General features: G+C 39.9%; 1 protein-coding gene across 1 annotated transcript in view; it reads right to left on the bottom strand.

Annotated features, from left to right (window-relative positions):
- runx1 (RUNX family transcription factor 1) overlaps positions 1 to 13,572 on the bottom strand; it is a 53,345-nt gene extending 39,773 nt beyond the window's left edge. Inside the window, exons 1-2 of the mRNA XM_084713364.1 lie at positions 13,144 to 13,572; positions 11,522 to 11,624 (exon numbers count right to left, since the gene is read on the bottom strand). Coding sequence (XP_084569490.1) covers positions 11,522 to 11,579 — 58 coding nt within the window. The 5' untranslated portion in view covers positions 11,580 to 11,624; positions 13,144 to 13,572. The remainder of the gene's footprint in view (positions 1 to 11,521; positions 11,625 to 13,143) is intronic.
- Positions 13,573 to 16,707: the final 3,135 nt, after the last annotated feature.

Below are 16,707 nucleotides of genomic sequence, written 5' to 3'. Positions count from 1 at the left end.
TGTAAACTGATGGTTCAATTACTATGAACATTTTCAGAATGTATTTGCACTTCTCACCACTAAAAAGGGTTAGAAAAATTGCATGTTATTGTTTATAGGTTATTATGCAAAGGTTTTAAACGTCCGGCCCAGTTGAGACCCAGAAACTAACATGAGTTTGACACCTCTGGACTAGTGACACCCACAAGAGAAAATGCCATGAATTGTACTGAACATACCTTTGATTCTGATGACCTGCAACCCCAGAGGAAAACTACATTTTTAGACCAGTTACTGGTACTGGTGAATAGTGAATAGTGGAACTCACTGCCTGAAATTAAATTATTACCAATACAATTACTATGTCATGTAGCAAAGTAATTTCCTTTAAAGAACTTAGTGTAGTCAGATAATCTGTCAAAAAGGAATCCATCTCAAAACCTCAGAAATGGTACCCAGAAATGTTTTCTGACCCCGAACACAGTGGAACCAGCTGATGACAGGAGGATGAGAACAGCAAAAAAAGGGATGTTTCTGACTTGTCAGCTCTGCTCTGCAGCGTGAACACTGACTGGTTGAGAAATATTTGTCCTACACAGTAAACTGCAGGGAGGAGAAGGAGGGGTTTCTGGTAAAACAACACTACTAATTTCTCATAAGTCCTTCCTTCCCCTCTTTCATCTCTCCCTTTTTCCATTTCATTCTCACTGACTTCCCAACATCGGCAGCATGCTGGAAAATACATTTGTATCTTCTGGAGAGCAAATGTGGGAATCAAATGGCAGGACTTCTGAAGAGCAGGATGGACCGCTGACTTAATTTGCACTTCAGGGTTTATTGACATGATAATTTGTAATGAAATACATCTATTTTGGCCCATTATCCCAAGAAATTCTGTTCAAATCGGATGACAGCGCAGAGTATTTCCCATGGTGCTTTATATTAACTGGATTGCAGTCTTCTTTACTTTTCATATCACATTTTTCATTTGTATCTTTGTCTTTCAACAGGCAACATGAGGAGTCTGGAATGGGTGCTACGGTTAAGTCATAAAAATAAATACAGCCTCATGTTATGCAATCATGACTCCCCACTTTTTGTCCATTAAAATTTTTGTTGCAGGGGATTGAATAGAGGATGAGGACAGCGCACAGGTGCTCTCCCTCCCTGTATGTGTCACTACACAGTCAGACAGCGAGGGAGGACAGCTCAGCCCCTTTTCATATCAGTTTTTGGAGGCTGCATGAACTCCAGCCCGTTAAGCGCCTGTTTTGGCTTTGTGAGTCACTGTTGTATTTCCAATAAAAAAAAAAACACAGCCGGGTAAAATTTAAAGCCTGGCAAGATGGATGCTTGCGTGATCTCAGGAATGCAGCTGCTTCCGATAACCTGACCAAACCTAACCGATAAATTACATTCAACACTACAGTACAATTACTCATTTTAAAGGAAGAAGCTGCTCAAAGCCCTTGTAGTAAATATCAAAACAATGATCCCCGTCTCCTGCATGCTTCTACGTCGTGCAACATTAGATAGCCAATCATCAGTATTATTAGATGTTGGTACAAGCATGCTGCGAGCTTATTTGTTCAGTGATGCTTCTAAGATTTACTCATTTGGCATTGAATGACATGCAGTTTTTTTTGATACTCTATAGCAGTGTTCCCCAACCCTGGTCCCCAGGGCCCACTGCCCACTGCCCTGCATGTTTTAGATGCTTCCCTGCTCCAACACACCTGATTCAAATGATCAGGCTGTTGTCAGGCTTCTGCAGAGACTTGATGACGAGCTGATCATTTGAATCAGGTGTGTTGGAGCAGGGAAGCATCTAAAACGTGCAGGACAGGGGTCCCTGAGGACCAGGGTTGGGGAACACTGCTCTATAGTATTAAAGCTAAATTGGTGCAATGAATGTTCAGTACCCAGCCCTACACTTCACAGGACTTCACAGGTCCACAAAACCGACCTGAACGTACAAGAGACAAATTTGTTAAAAAAGAGATCCAATCCAAAGAGACCCTAAGACAGTCTGGACTGGATTAATGGATAACTGACATAACTGAATCAAAGTTTGGTTGACCTGCAGTGGTGGAAGATGTAATCAGGTCCTTTACTTATGTAAAAGTAGTAGTAAAAATACTCCATTACCAGTAAAAATACCAGATTGAAAATGTAGAGTAAAAGCACAGAAATATTTTTAATAAACTGAAACAAAATAAAACTAAAAGTAGTCCATCGTCACTTCTGCTGTAAGACTACTCCTCCTATCATCTTATTCATTCCTCTCCTGTTCTTTTCTCTTCGCGCCTTCGTCTCCTCCTCTTTTCTTTCTCTCCCCTTTCATCTTTGCTCCTCCTTTCGTCTTCCTGTTACTCGACTGCAAAAATAACGACTTCCGTTCCTCCTCTCACGCTGTTTTTTGCTCCAACTTGTTTTTCTTTTCGTGCAGGGGCAAACACACACGCACATGCACGCAAACACGCACATGAAGTCCAGTCAGCCCTCTTCTGTGGTTATTTATTGCAAAACTCTGCTTGGTTTGTGGCTTTGGTAGTGTGTGTGTGTGTGTGCACGAGACAGAGAGAGAGTTGGTGTGTGTGGTTTACCAGCATGGCTAACCAATATGCAGTAAATGCAAAACTGGATGCTGTAGACACACACTGGTCCTCTCTTTGTCTGCTTTTAATTATTCATTTATTTGAATGTCAACATTCAAATTACACAAAGACAAATATTTGCATTGAAAATCTGCAGTATCATATTATGTAAGAGTGTGGATCTTTGTATCTTCATGTTTGAAACAGACATATACACAATATTTTCTTCCTTAATGTCAACAGTATTGCTCTGTTGTTGTTGGTGTGAGTGTGTGTGTGTGTGTGTGTGTGTGTTGAATGCAGGGCCTTGTCTTCCTAACGGTCGCTCTGTCACACACATCCTCCTCGCTTCCTTCTTCCCTCACTATCTCCTCTGTCTGTTACAACCAGCACACACACACAGCCAACAGACATTTTGAAACAGCCTGTGTTAGTTGAGTAAACAGCACTGTTTGTGCTCTTTAAAGGAAAATTCCAACATGTTTCAACCACCCTGCACTGTGACTTTCACAAAAACATGCTTCGGTCATGTTGTGCAATACATCATTTCCCATGTTCTTCTCACTGCTGTCCTTCACGGTGATACAATAGTGCTGCTTTTTTTTTTTCTTTTATCGCTAATTTTCGTTATAGAATTTTATTGGATTTTTTTTTTCCTTATTGAAATTTCTGTTTTTAAACATCCATTTTAAAAAGCCTGTTTTTATTCCATGATAGCATTTTCCTATCATTTTCACATCAGTGTCATCGCTGCCCTTCCAGCCAGTCATGTGCTTGAGTAGATTACTTCTGCAGATTTACTGATTTATCTATAATTTGTCCTATATAAATAAGTATAGATACAGCATAAGCAGTCACATCACTGTCGGATCAGTTCTGGCCCAGAATTAAAAAACATAAAGATAACTGATCAACTGATAAGTAAAAAGCAGCAGCAAGCAGTCAAATGGTGCTGAGCAACTCAATCAATTAATTAGCTAAATCTATTTGTGTTCTTCATTGGTTATAATTATAATGTTTCTTTTTTTAGGCATGCATGCGCCTGTGTATACATGCACAGTTACTGTATATGTGTATAGGTATGCATATGTGAATGAGGAGGATATCCGCAGAAATGTCTGATGTGTCTCATATTCAGTTTATCCTGAAATACCTGAATTTATACCACTCAGTGCTTATTGGAAACTTTAATTTTAAAAAAATGGTTAAAATCAACACTTTCGATGATTGTGTAATTGTTTAATTTAAATTAAAATTTTTCAATTCTTAGTATTTGCTGATTCAAACATCTCAAAAGTCAGGATGTGCTGCATTTTCTGTTTGATATTGTAAAAACAAAACAAATCTGACGACGTAACACTTTTCTTCTGACCTTTTACAACCCCCAAAAAAAAGATCAAATAGAAAATCAATACTAAAAATATTTTTTAGTTGCAGTTGTACCAAACTGGATCATAATATATATCAATCCAAGCACACAGAACAGACCAGAGTGGATTCCAGTAAAAGAGTCCGATATCTGAGTGTGCTGCTGCCCTGGCGGTGACCTCTAACACAGTCACCTTCAGCTCCTTACTCATTAAATAAAGCACAAGTGTATTTTGACACTGTTGTAAGTTATGAATGTGAGAAAGCTCATGTATTAGAATCGTGTGAGAATATAAAATACAAGTGTGAATGTGGCTGCACACTCAGACTCAGCATCACCTCTTCTAAAATCAGCCTGAAGCAGACCTGTGGAGTTTCCTCTGTTACGCTTTGCCGCCTCCTGATAACAGACTCTCTGTCCGTCTTTGTGACACTCGCACACATACACACACAGCAGGTGGAGCCTCCAGATAACCAGAATCAGCCCGGGACAGGCCCGCGCAATGTGGCCGAGAAAGTCGACAAGTGCAAAGTGGCTGATGTAGCGCGCAACGTGATGGGGTTCAGACGTGACAGGGGGCATAAATTAAAGAAACAGAAAGACAGAAAAGCAGAAAAACAAGCTTCAAACCAGTTTGATATATGAACGGAGGGAAGGGAACAATGCAAATTCAACAAACGCATGATGGAAACGCACAAAAACAACTTGGAGTGGCTCTTGTTTTCAGCCAAACATCTGAGATATATAGAGTGGGAAAGCAGGGATGGAGGATGGAGAGGGAGGAGCAAAGAAAAAGAAAAGAAGAAAAATGTTTGCTTTCAGAGAATCACAAATAAAAGTTTAATATAAATACATTAAATTAATGAAGAAACAAGGGTATTTGTTCTTTTCATGTGACAGATTATGGGCATATTATTACAATACAGCACTAATAATGGAAACTATCTAAATATCATTTTTAAAAACAAGTTAACTTTGATATCAGATGTCAGATTAATTATCTTATCTGCACAGAGAGTCGATTACAGTCATAAAGAGACAGTCTGGACCTTTGATTCTCAGTCCTGATCAATCAGAACCAGAGCGACAAATTCAGGGAAAGTCAGTCTCTAATTTCTCTTTATTTTCATATACTTGCTCTTGGTATACTTTTAGCAGTTTCTCTATCATCTCATCAATCAGAGATCATGATAAAGGCTAAATCTGAGTTGTTTTCACCTGGTCATCAACATGCATCATGGGAGATACGCAGGTGGGCGGTTGTGAACGCAGGCAAGATGTATTGAGGATCCGATTGCTCAGACTGCATTCAGAGGAGGTGTAAGTGACCACATTCTTTCAGCAGTGTGCACACGAAATGTCCCGGGCCGCACTGAAGGGCCACCTACACAACCGACATCCTGTAAAATCATCATTTGGTTCGCTGTTATGCAAATTACGCTCTCTTACCTGCCAAAATAAGCTGCTTTACAAATACAGTTGAAGCAAGCATAGGCTATTTCGCCTATGGAGAAAGAATTTCTTAATTTGCCTTTGGATGACCAATTTTGTTGCTTATAAAAATTTATTTTGTGTTCTTGCTGATGTTCAGATCCAGAATAATCCCATAGAGGTTTTGTGGATCTGCACATGGCTGCACTAGTCTGTCCCTCATACATATTTTGATATGGCTGAACATGAACATGATCAGATAATAATGTAACTTTGCATCAGTATATGACACTATGACTTGTCTGCCACTGAAAATATGTTGATTTTAATTGGCTGTGGGATCATTAAAGGCACCAGCAAACATTTTCAGCCCATAAAACAGTCTAAAAATACTCATCAGTTAAAAACTAACGTAAAGTGTGTTGCGCTGTGCCTCAGATAAACTGAAGCTTTGATAAGTCAGAGCAGATTATCTCAACAACTACAGTAACTGCACACACATACACACACTTGACTGATAAAGCAGCAGAGTGTGTCTGGTAGATTTGGAGGATAGACTAATAGATGAGTGCACACATGCATACACATGTGCACACATGTAGATGAAGATAAAGCAACCATGTGTGTTTGGTAGATTTCATGTTACAAAAGTGCTGATTGGAGGAAAGTTGAGCGATGATATAACCACTCACCAACAACCAATAGCATAACAGGAGATGGAAACCAATCAGAGATGAGAGTCACATTGATTGTTAACCACTGATGAGCTAACCACATGTGATTTGATCAGCTTATACTGGTTAAAATCCTACATGCTGTGGTTTGATCAACCCACAGAATCTGTTGTTACCACTGTGGTTATACTGGCCAGATTGCAGAGACTGGTGGAGAAAAATTAACTTTTGAAAGTGAGCATCCTGTGTCAAACTGCGTGCGGTGCACTCACACACACACACACATACACCATTATAACCATGTAACCACAGCCACAGGCGGGAAACACGTGATGTGAAGTCTCTGAACATATGAGAGACAAGCAGTTACAGCGCGGCAGGGAAAGATAGGCTCGCAATGACAAGCACACATGCAAACTTGTTCTTGTCACTTTGGAGAACACTGCATTTACTCCTAACTTACTGATCATTAACTGGAATTACATGCATGTCTGTCCAGACTCATAGAATATGTAGTAAAGACTTTAAAGGAATTTAATACATGATAGAAATTGTATTTTTGGTCAAATGTATGTTATCACTATATTGACATGTATGATTCTTGTGAATAATTTCCAGTGAGAAACATTCTGTCTTTACTTTTGAGGAGTACATAGAAGTGATAGAGAACTGGACATTATAGTTTCACAGTGAAGTTGACCTTTGACCTCAATCCCTCATCATTTATCCTAATAGATATTCAGAGTGTTCAGCAATGTTCAGCAATCCAATATGATCAATGCAAAGTGAAAATACCAATCTATATCACCATCTTCATGATATGCCTTTACTTTGAAGTTCCCTTGGTATGTCTGCGTCACAGATATCTGTCAGATCTCGGTCATAAAACTGCTGAATGGTAATTTAGTAATTTCGTGAGTTGACGTAAATGCAACCGATTATGATTAGACATATGATATCGTCTGATATTGATTGCAGTCCCTCAATTGAATCAAACAGAAATTGTATCATGGCAGATTTTGTGATATCAGCAAATATCGTACTCATGTCCAAAGAATCAATAAAATATTGTAACTTGTAATTTACACACTTACTGGATAGACTCCAAACAGAAGCATACATGGACAACTGCGGACATATAGTAGTAGTAGTAGTAGTAGTAGTAGTAGTAGTAGTAGAGGCAGAAAGTATAAATTCAGACAGAGTCTACAGCCATGCTAGTAGCTCTGTGCAGCTGTGCTGAGACACTGTGGAGCTTTGAGCTAAATGCTAATATCAGAATGCTAATATGATAGAGCAAACTTAATTTGGTTTGGTAATTAAGACCATGTAATTTGGTACAGTACAAAGCTCTGGAGCTGGTACAACACCAAATACAACAGAGGTCACACGTGCATCTGATGCCTGTGACAACCCATTCCAACGTTCATCAACACAACCAAAACACAGCGCAGAGAAACACAATGAAGCTGCACCAAGTAAACCTAAAGCTATATTGTCATTCTCACTGTGGGAAGCTTTTCTAACAGCCTTAAAACACTCTGGACAAGAGACAAATCTGTTCTGCAAAGCTTAAACGGCATCAAATAGGACTGCACAGAAGAAGGAGTGAAGGGTCTGTTGGGTGAATCTAAAGCCCAAGCACTCTTAAAGACCTCTGATGTCACTGAGTACTACAGGAAGTACCGAAAATATATATATGTAGAAAGCTAGTCGCAGTGGACATCTACAGACACGCTGCAGAAGCCAACTTTAGATTGCTATGATTTCCACCACGTTTAACACCTTCAGTTAGAAGATTTGCATTTAAAAATGTTGTATTGTTCATTTGAGATTTGTCTGTGTCAGCTTTAAAATCACAATCTCATGATTCAATTTGTCACTATTACTGTATAGTCCTGTTTTCTGGTTATCATTAATCATTTTGGTTTATGAACCATTTCCACTAAATATCCCACCACAAATAACAGTAATCATAAACTTACATCAGTTTTTAGAAAATAATATTACAGTAACAAAACAATGAATAAAACAATAATCTAATTTTTGCAAACTACATTGTGCTATTCACATTTCCAATTCACTTCAATGAACAAGAAGACTATAATAATCAGCACTTTTGCGGTGAATGCATGTGATGGACGTGCACGTATACTGTTTTTGCAGCAGAATCATATGCAGTGTTTTTATGGCGTCTGACGTTAATGATGCTGTGTGCAACTTAAAATTGGCTGAGTTTGTGCAAATGCAGACAATGACATCAGAAGTGAGAATGCACTCAAGACTAAACGTATTTTTTTTTTGTTCCAAGTAGTGCATCAAGATTTCACAGGAAGCACACACACACACACCTAATGTACACAAACACTATCACACAGTGTTCTTGAGAATTTCCGCAGCAAAGACATGCAACATCAGCTTTCAGTAACTTTCTTTTCTCATCTATATCAACCACTACAGTGATGATATTATATTATTATAATGATAACTGCACAGTGGCTAACACTGCCTGAAAGTTATAGCAGAGCTGTTTGTCAGTCATAAATTATAAAGAAACACTTACTATATAAACAGTGTATAAAAGCTGCATTCATAAATTCTTTTTCTTTTGGTGCATGGAAATAAATTGAACATACGGAGCCATGAGAAAAAAGAAAACAAAACCTGACAGTCTGGTCTCAAGAAAACATGCCAGTGTCTTTTGCTTTTCACATGTCATCACGCAGGGAGTTGCAGTTAGTGCCCTTTTTAAAATCCTGATTTTGGGTAAGCTCCTTCGATGCAATGTGGGAAAAGTTAATTCTACAACAACAGAATAATTCAACTGTTTGTCCCTTTCCTGCTTCAACATGACAATGCCTCCTTGCACAAAGTTAGGTCCATAAATATTATTTTCCTAGTTGGTGTGGAAGTAGTAGGTGACTAGTAGGTGACCAGTGTCCCAGAGGTGGGAGATCCATCCCTCTACAACATGTCCACTCAAACCTTTAAAGACAGGATCACTATTTGTTGCACAGCAGTCTGTGAAGCCTAACAATCAAACCAGGTGACTAACTATGAAAAGACGTCAATCATTAACACCAGTGGTGTAACACAGAGGCAGCCAACGGTGGGAAAATGCAGAAGACATGTATAGTCATTCAGACAGCTGCTGGTTGATGCAGCAGGAAGGAATGCCTGCTACGTTCCTCACTCTCCTCCCTCCTGTCATCCTCCCTGTTGACTGGGAGGCTGCAGGCTAACAGATGCAACCGTGCAACCTGCAGGGTTCAGGATATTCTCTCATGTTGACAAGAAGCTGACCTGAGGCTGTAATATTTATTATGGAATTGCGTTTCCTCATACCTAAGAGTGACACAATTTGTCAGTGCTTTTAAAGTGGCCTCTATAATCCTTTCTGAAACAAGTCATGTGGTGGCTTTGGTTAAGTTAAGGAAATAATTACAGCCACGGTCAAAGAAAACAATTGACATGATGGTTTAAAGATGTTGGTCGTAAAATCATCATGTTTTTTTGCATCAAAGTTGCGCCAGTCATGATGCTTTGATGTCTCTTTCCAGCTCTGTGATGAAGTGAGGACAATCATAAATCACATAACCTAAGAAGTCATACATCATAAAATCTGAGGATGTTCTCAGGATATGAACAAATGATCACTGTTGTAATTTTTCTGGCAAGGAGAGGCTGATGGATAACAGGCTCTTGCACAAATGTTGAATTATTAGGGCTGCAGAATAATGGGCCAACAGTGCCCAGTCTCTCTAATTCCATAGTTGTTTAATTCACATGCTATATCTTGATGTCTGGCTTGCTAACGCTAACGTAATGAGCTGCGTGTAGCCAGAGACGCTAACCTACCTGCTGTTGGTCAGTACAACAACTCTCCTACAAAGAGATGTATAGAGTAATTCAATGCATTACTTGTTACTCAGTCAAAGTGGGCTGTCATGACAGGTGTGAAAGATCAGAGGGAAGTGCAAATATCTTGCTACAGCATCTTTCCCTGCCACACATCAAACAACTGATACTTGCATCACACCAAAAACCTGAGGCAACACGTTTTCAAATGCATCGCTAATGTAGACTGATGTGCCCAGATTCATATACTTATGAAGGATAATTACTGGGCTTTACTCTTTTCAGTCTCTAAAACACTGCTGAAATATTAATGTTACAGCTGGGAGCAGTTCATAAAAGAGTAGCCATCCTTCTTTGTAACCACACTCATCACTACAGACGGCATTTTAGCCAAATGACAGGTGGTTTGTGCTCGACAATGACTGTCTAGCTCAGAGAGAATTATTTATATGAAAGAATGGAAAGCTAACTTGTGGTTAATATTACAACAGCACATTTAATATAATGTCCAAAAGAACTGCAGAATTATCAATATTCCAGCAAACTAACAGGTACGAAACAAGACCGAGTTCAATGAGCTTCAGGCCCTCAAATCAGACAAATATCACACATGCATGAGCTGCAGCACTGGGGGAGGGTGCAAAACACACGTCTGACACTATTACTTTTGTACACATTAGTGTCTTATGTACTTGTAACAGCACTGCAGATTGGTGCTGTATGGTACTGTGCACTGTGTATTGCTGGTATTGGCTGTCTTTAATGGTATTGTATATGTGTTTATTGTCCATATAAAGTTTGTGCCCATGCAACAACCCAGTTCCCTTTGCAATAACATGTTAATCAATTAATATACTTACAGGCATTTTGTTTTTTTCAACAATCAATCAGATTATCTAAAATCTTTTAATAATTAGTATGAGAGAACTTGTACTGTTTCTGTTAAGATGACTGTCATTATCTGTATTGTATGCAAGTATTAATGAATTTTTATGTGATCTGTGAAAAAAGTCCATCTGCATTCATGTTAACTAATTCTAACTCAAAAAAGGGGGAGTAATATAAGATTTTCTTTTCTACTTTCTGCCTCTCTTTCAGTCATATAATACATCTGAGTAGTTAGGGTTACAGAGTATTATTTGTATTTATAAAGTTGTTTTTGGACAGCACACACTAAAATGAGCCAAATAAACTAAACAAAACTGAAAAAAAGCAGAGCAGAACAACAGAAACATGGAGCTTTTCATGTGTGAAATCCATGAGCATGCTGAGTAATAGTAGGATCTGAAACTCTGATTAATACAGAGAGGCAGGTAATAAAATCATAGATTACCACCAAAAATGAGAATAAAATCATTGCAGGTTGCATTATGAATTTCTGTTTTGGGGACAAACAGCTAATTGCTATAACAACTATCTGATGTCCTACTGACTCACAACTCAAAATTCATACACAGAAACTCTCACTACAAGCTTACATTCATCATAAAGTAAACTTAAAATGCTAATAGTGATCTTTATCAGCCCACAAAAACTAACAGAGCATCTCAAGAGCACAAGTATTCTCGAAGAGACACATACAACATATACACACATACAGAGAAATCACTTACCTCGTAGAAAAGCTGACTGATAGGACGACAGTGACTCAAAGATGCTGTTGGATGCCATCAAATGTTTATGCTTTGGGTTTTTCTCCTTCTCCACTTTCTGTATCTAATAAATAAAAACACAGACAATGAGAGGTCAGTACGAGACTCTCCAACAAGCTGAAACATCAACATTCATGGCCAATCTCTTAACCACAAACCACATCTATCTGTGGGCGTGTGTGTGTGTGTGTGTGTGTGTTTGTGAAGAAATGTATGTTATGCACGTAACTCATCACTGATTCTCATCAGTGGTAGTAAGTGTGGATCACACCACACAATGTTTACAACTCTAGAAATTTCACAGAAAGATATAAAAGGAACACAAGATAAATCTAACATGTTGGGTGATTAATAGTAGTTGGTGTGACATTGCTCGATGAGGATGTGAGGTCATTTCCTGTGTATTTTCTCTGATTTGAAAGTTTCATTGACCTGAATTGCCATTAAATAGCTTGTTCAGCAGTTCATGTTGGATCAGCTAATGTAACAATAGTGCTTTGTACTGTTCAGCATATTGGGTTCTTTGGGCTGACCCCATAACGCCAGAGAACCCTTTGGTGTATTTGTTCCACCCAGAACCCTCTATCCACACCCTTACCACCTTCTGAGGGTGCTAACAACAGAGAACCCCTTTATATCCTGAGAGTTTCATCTCGAACCCAGAGTTGACTTGAGTTGAGCCGTACCGTGTAGTGAAAATGCAACCAAAAATCCACTTTACAGTTGGGTGCTAGTTCACCTCGCTTGTTAGTTCCCACATTCCCAATAAAAGCTTGGCAGCACAACTGACAGACAAAAGACGTACTAAATTAAGACACATAAAATGGCACAAAGTCGCTACGTGTGCTTGAAATCAGTTTCAGTAAACTAGACAAGGATATGACGTTCTCCATTCAATAGCTCACCACAGATGTTGACAACACGTCTCCTAGCAACACCAGTCTTCTGAACCACTACCAGAGAAACGCCTAGGCGCCGTGTCCAAGTTTGTCCATAAATGATTTTATCCACTTTTGCATTAATAGACAAATATGCACAATAGCTGCAGAAGCATTATTTCCTCACACAAAAAGTGAGAATATCAATTTCAGTTGAATTGTAATGGTTGCAGTTGTGCAAAAACACACTAACTCAGAGTTTGGTGCAGCTCCTCTGTGCACTGTGAGCCACCGGGGCAAATTTCAAAGTATATCTGAAGAAAATGTGGCACAAATCAGGTAGATGGTGCTGTTTTTCCTGCTTAAAAAAAGCTCAAACTGCCACAGTTTTTGAGAATGGCAGAAGCGAATGAATGGGTGATGTTAAAATAAGATTATGCACAAGCTCCACCGTGGTCTCACTGGTTTACAGCGAGCTGCTAAATCTGGTAATAAATTAATGATGACTGCAAATTACTCAGTGCAGATAACTTTTCTACTAACGTGCTTTCCTTTCTTAATAGAAAATTTTGTAGTAAAAGCAGAAACAAGCTGATATATTGTATATTCAAATCAGTGTAGTAAAGTAGGCTGCAGCAATAAAAGAGGGCTCATTCAACAACATAAACAGTGGCGGTGAAGAGGCTGTGGTTGTGGTATTCTTACCCCAGCCGAGGTGTCCCGGTCCTGGGCAGAGGTGGTTGAAAGAGCTGCTTGTGGTTTTTCCAGTCGAGCGGTGACTCAGATGCAAAATAATCCACAAAACTCTCCCGTTCTCTCTACCTTTCTCTACTTGTGGTATCTTTCTCTGTCTCTTCACTTGCTTATAGCTCTTTTCTGCTTCCGCTCTTTCTCTCTGTCGCCATACACATCTTCCTTTATCTCTCAACGCTCTTTATGACTCTAGCTCTCTGTGGCTTTGGTATGTGCTTCTCCAAATCCCCTTGCTGATGACTTTTTGTCTCCGGAGTTGGCTCTCTGCTCAACATTCAGTGTCACTAAAGAGAGATCCTCTTTCTTTCGATATCACAAGCCACCCAGTTTGGTTTCTATTAATCTGGCATTGTGGCTTTAGGATATGCATATGTGTGTGTTGGTGTGTGTGTAATCAAACTAACCACCTGCCCCCCTCAACCAACAGTTTTCATCGAGGAAGTAGCTGTGGTTAGAGCGAGCGCAACAGAGGGAGAGGGCGTTGTGGTGTGTGTTTTCGAGCGCCCATATGTGCGTTTGTGGTTTGTGTGTAGCAGGAGTTAGGAGTTAGAGAGAGAGTGAGTGAGTCACCTCTACTTCACCAAGCCTTACTGCAGGTCAGACTGTTAGACCGCTGTGACCACCAGTGTGTGTGTGTGTGTTTGTGTGTGTGTGTGTGTGCTTGTCAGAGCATGATGTCAGTTGAAGACAGAAGTTTAGTCTATCCATTATTTGCAGAACTGATCTGCTTTTTATATGGGATGCATATGAGTAACAATAATACAGCTACTTAAAGGGGAATTCTACTCAAACCTAAGCCTGTCAAAACTCAACTTATCTGAGAAAATAACATTGATAATGACACAGTGATGTCATAGGTTAAGACAGAAAGTCTGCAGTACAAGCTGGAGGAGATTTCAGGGAGGGTTAAACAAAAGATGTCCTCAGCTGCATGATGGGAAATGGGGGATCTGACAAGGAGAGGGGAATTACAGTAATCTATTTGGGATGTAACAAAGGCATGAATCAGAGACACTGCAACCGAGTGGGAATGTGAGGGTGTAGTCTGAAGATGTTCTGCAGGTGGAGGAAAGCTGCTCTGCTATGTGTTCAATATGTGTCAAGAGTCTAGAGTTACGCCAAGATTTTTGACCAACGAGGATGACCTCAGTTTTATCTTGATTAAACCTGAGGTAGTTGCAGGTCATCCAAGCATTAATATATATAATTAATCAGGCTCGATGGTGCTAAAGTGTCCATGACCTTGTTAGGTATATAGAGTTTTCAGACCATGTTGGCAAATTATATGTCCAAGGGGAAGAATGAAAATAGTGATGGTCCAAGAACTGAGTCCTGAGGGATGCCATGGGAAAGGGGATGTGGGATGGAGACGGTAAGGTATGACTTGAACCACGTTAAATGAATAACGGTGGTAACTTTTTTATATCTTTCACTTGAGTCTCTCTTTCAAAGTCAACACTAACTAATTTGAAACAAAATGGATGGAATTTGTGGCTGACATGACTCCTGATCATCTATTTGCTGTTGCTTAATTATTTCACAATACATTTAAACACATCCATGATACGATCTGTTTCGTAAAATAGTAATCAGCTAGTTAATGTCGAAAAAATACAAGCGTGATGTTTCCCTCACTGTTATTTAGAGCTGGGGCACCCGTGTCATTTGACTTTCCCACTGAAGATAAACATCAGATATTAGTGGGTGTTTGTTTGGTGGTTTTTGTGCAGTGCAAAAGGGGCTGTAATAAAAACAGGTTTGGACCCAAATGTAGGTGTCAAGGATCGAGCATATAGAGATAAACAATTGTCAAGAGTCAGGGAATCCTGCAGGCAAACAAAGAAAAGCCAACTTAACCAGGTGGGGGGCAGACAAAAAGGCTGGAGTCTGACAGGGAACAAGTGTGCTGTGCACTGCAGGGCTGATGAGGAAATTAGAAACAGGCATGTAGGTGGGAGGGGACGTCAGGTTACCAGGACTGACAAGAAAGTCTGCGGGCATCTAGTGGATGGCTCAAGGATCGCTGGCTTGGAAAGTTAGGGACTGGAGAGCCAGGGCAGGCAACATAAACAAACAACTAGCTATTTATGTATAAAGCTTCTATTTTATTGCTGTGTGCTTTAAAAGTATTCATGGGCTTTATGCACATCGTATTCCCAAATCCTCCATCTAAAGTGCTCAGTCTCATGCATTAGATTCTAAATACAATGCAAAAATGTTTCAGCTTTTGAGCAACTACTTCATAATTGTAATGAAATGTGCTATACAAATAAACAAATAAAAATACTTCTATACATTATGGAAGGACCAGACAGGGGTGGGGGTCCTTGAGTCTGTTCAAAGATGCTCTGAGATGTGGTGAAAGCTCCAAAAAGAGAGCAAGTAGACCCTTGAGCTCACATTTAGTATTTACATAACAGCAAAATTAGTTTAAATGCAATATGTGGATGAAAATAACATGTTCCAATGCATTTTTAACTTTTGGGCTCACAAAAGAGCACTATTTAATAAATATGGTGCATTGTTTTTGCCTTTTTAAAGTCCATATATTGTATAGGGGCACATAAGGATTGTACATTGTATATGTGAGTGTGTATGTGTGCAATCAAGGATTAAACACCTGTTGGTTAAGTATCTGTAATCAACATTTGAGTGGAGGGTTGATGGAGTGCAAACACACAGCCACACGCCCACAAGCAACTTGACCCTCAAATCCACACCTATTTACACCCTAACACCTGCACTGACACACTTCTACCCCTCCTCAACTCCACCTCTGCCACCTCGACACACACACACACACAACACCAGGACAGCTGCTGCCCCACCCCTGCAGGTGTAGGTTTCTGATGCACGCTGACCCTCAAACTAAATCCGATCGCCGTTAAACAAAGACGGAACCACAAACACCTAGTAAGTATGTGTAGAAAAATTCAGCTTTTCTCTGTTTTCGAAGCCACCAAGTTCAGGTAGATCTCCTGTACTCTTCAGCCACTCACCCTTCCACTGGATCAGGTGTCTTAAAGTGCAGAGACGTCGTTCAGGACAGAGGGTAGTTAAGGTCTGGGTTGGGAAACAGGCCAGTGGATGTCCTACTGTATGTCCTGGGAGAACTCAGTGGGAGGCTGCTCACTCCCTGACCCCTGACCCATCCCAGACACAACACAACCTCCAGCTGCAGCTTCCTGGGTCACACTGGGGGTCAGACACCAGCACAGGGGGCTGCATCAGCTGCATCAACTCACTGCACAGTACGGCTCAACTCCGCTCGACTTGACTCACTTTTGATACCAGGTGCTTTTTTCGACTTTGTTTCCCATTGCATGTAGTACCTCTTCAATGTAGGCTGGACTCTTTTTACTGATCGCCTTCGTTCCGCCACAGGAAACTGTTGCGACATCATCTATAATGTGAGACAAACACACAAAAACAGAAACAATGGAGGATATTAAAGGAATGGATGTTTGTCACAGCAGGGAGACACATTTTATTTCAGAAAATCTGAATGCAGCAAGA

Source organism: Lutjanus erythropterus, chromosome 24 (assembly GCF_056507025.1).
Source record: "Lutjanus erythropterus isolate fLutEry1 chromosome 24, fLutEry1.hap2, whole genome shotgun sequence".
Lineage (NCBI taxonomy): Eukaryota > Metazoa > Chordata > Actinopteri > Lutjaniformes > Lutjanidae > Lutjanus > Lutjanus erythropterus.
Note: the sequence above shows the minus strand (reverse complement) of the source record. Positions and strands in the feature narration are given on the sequence as shown.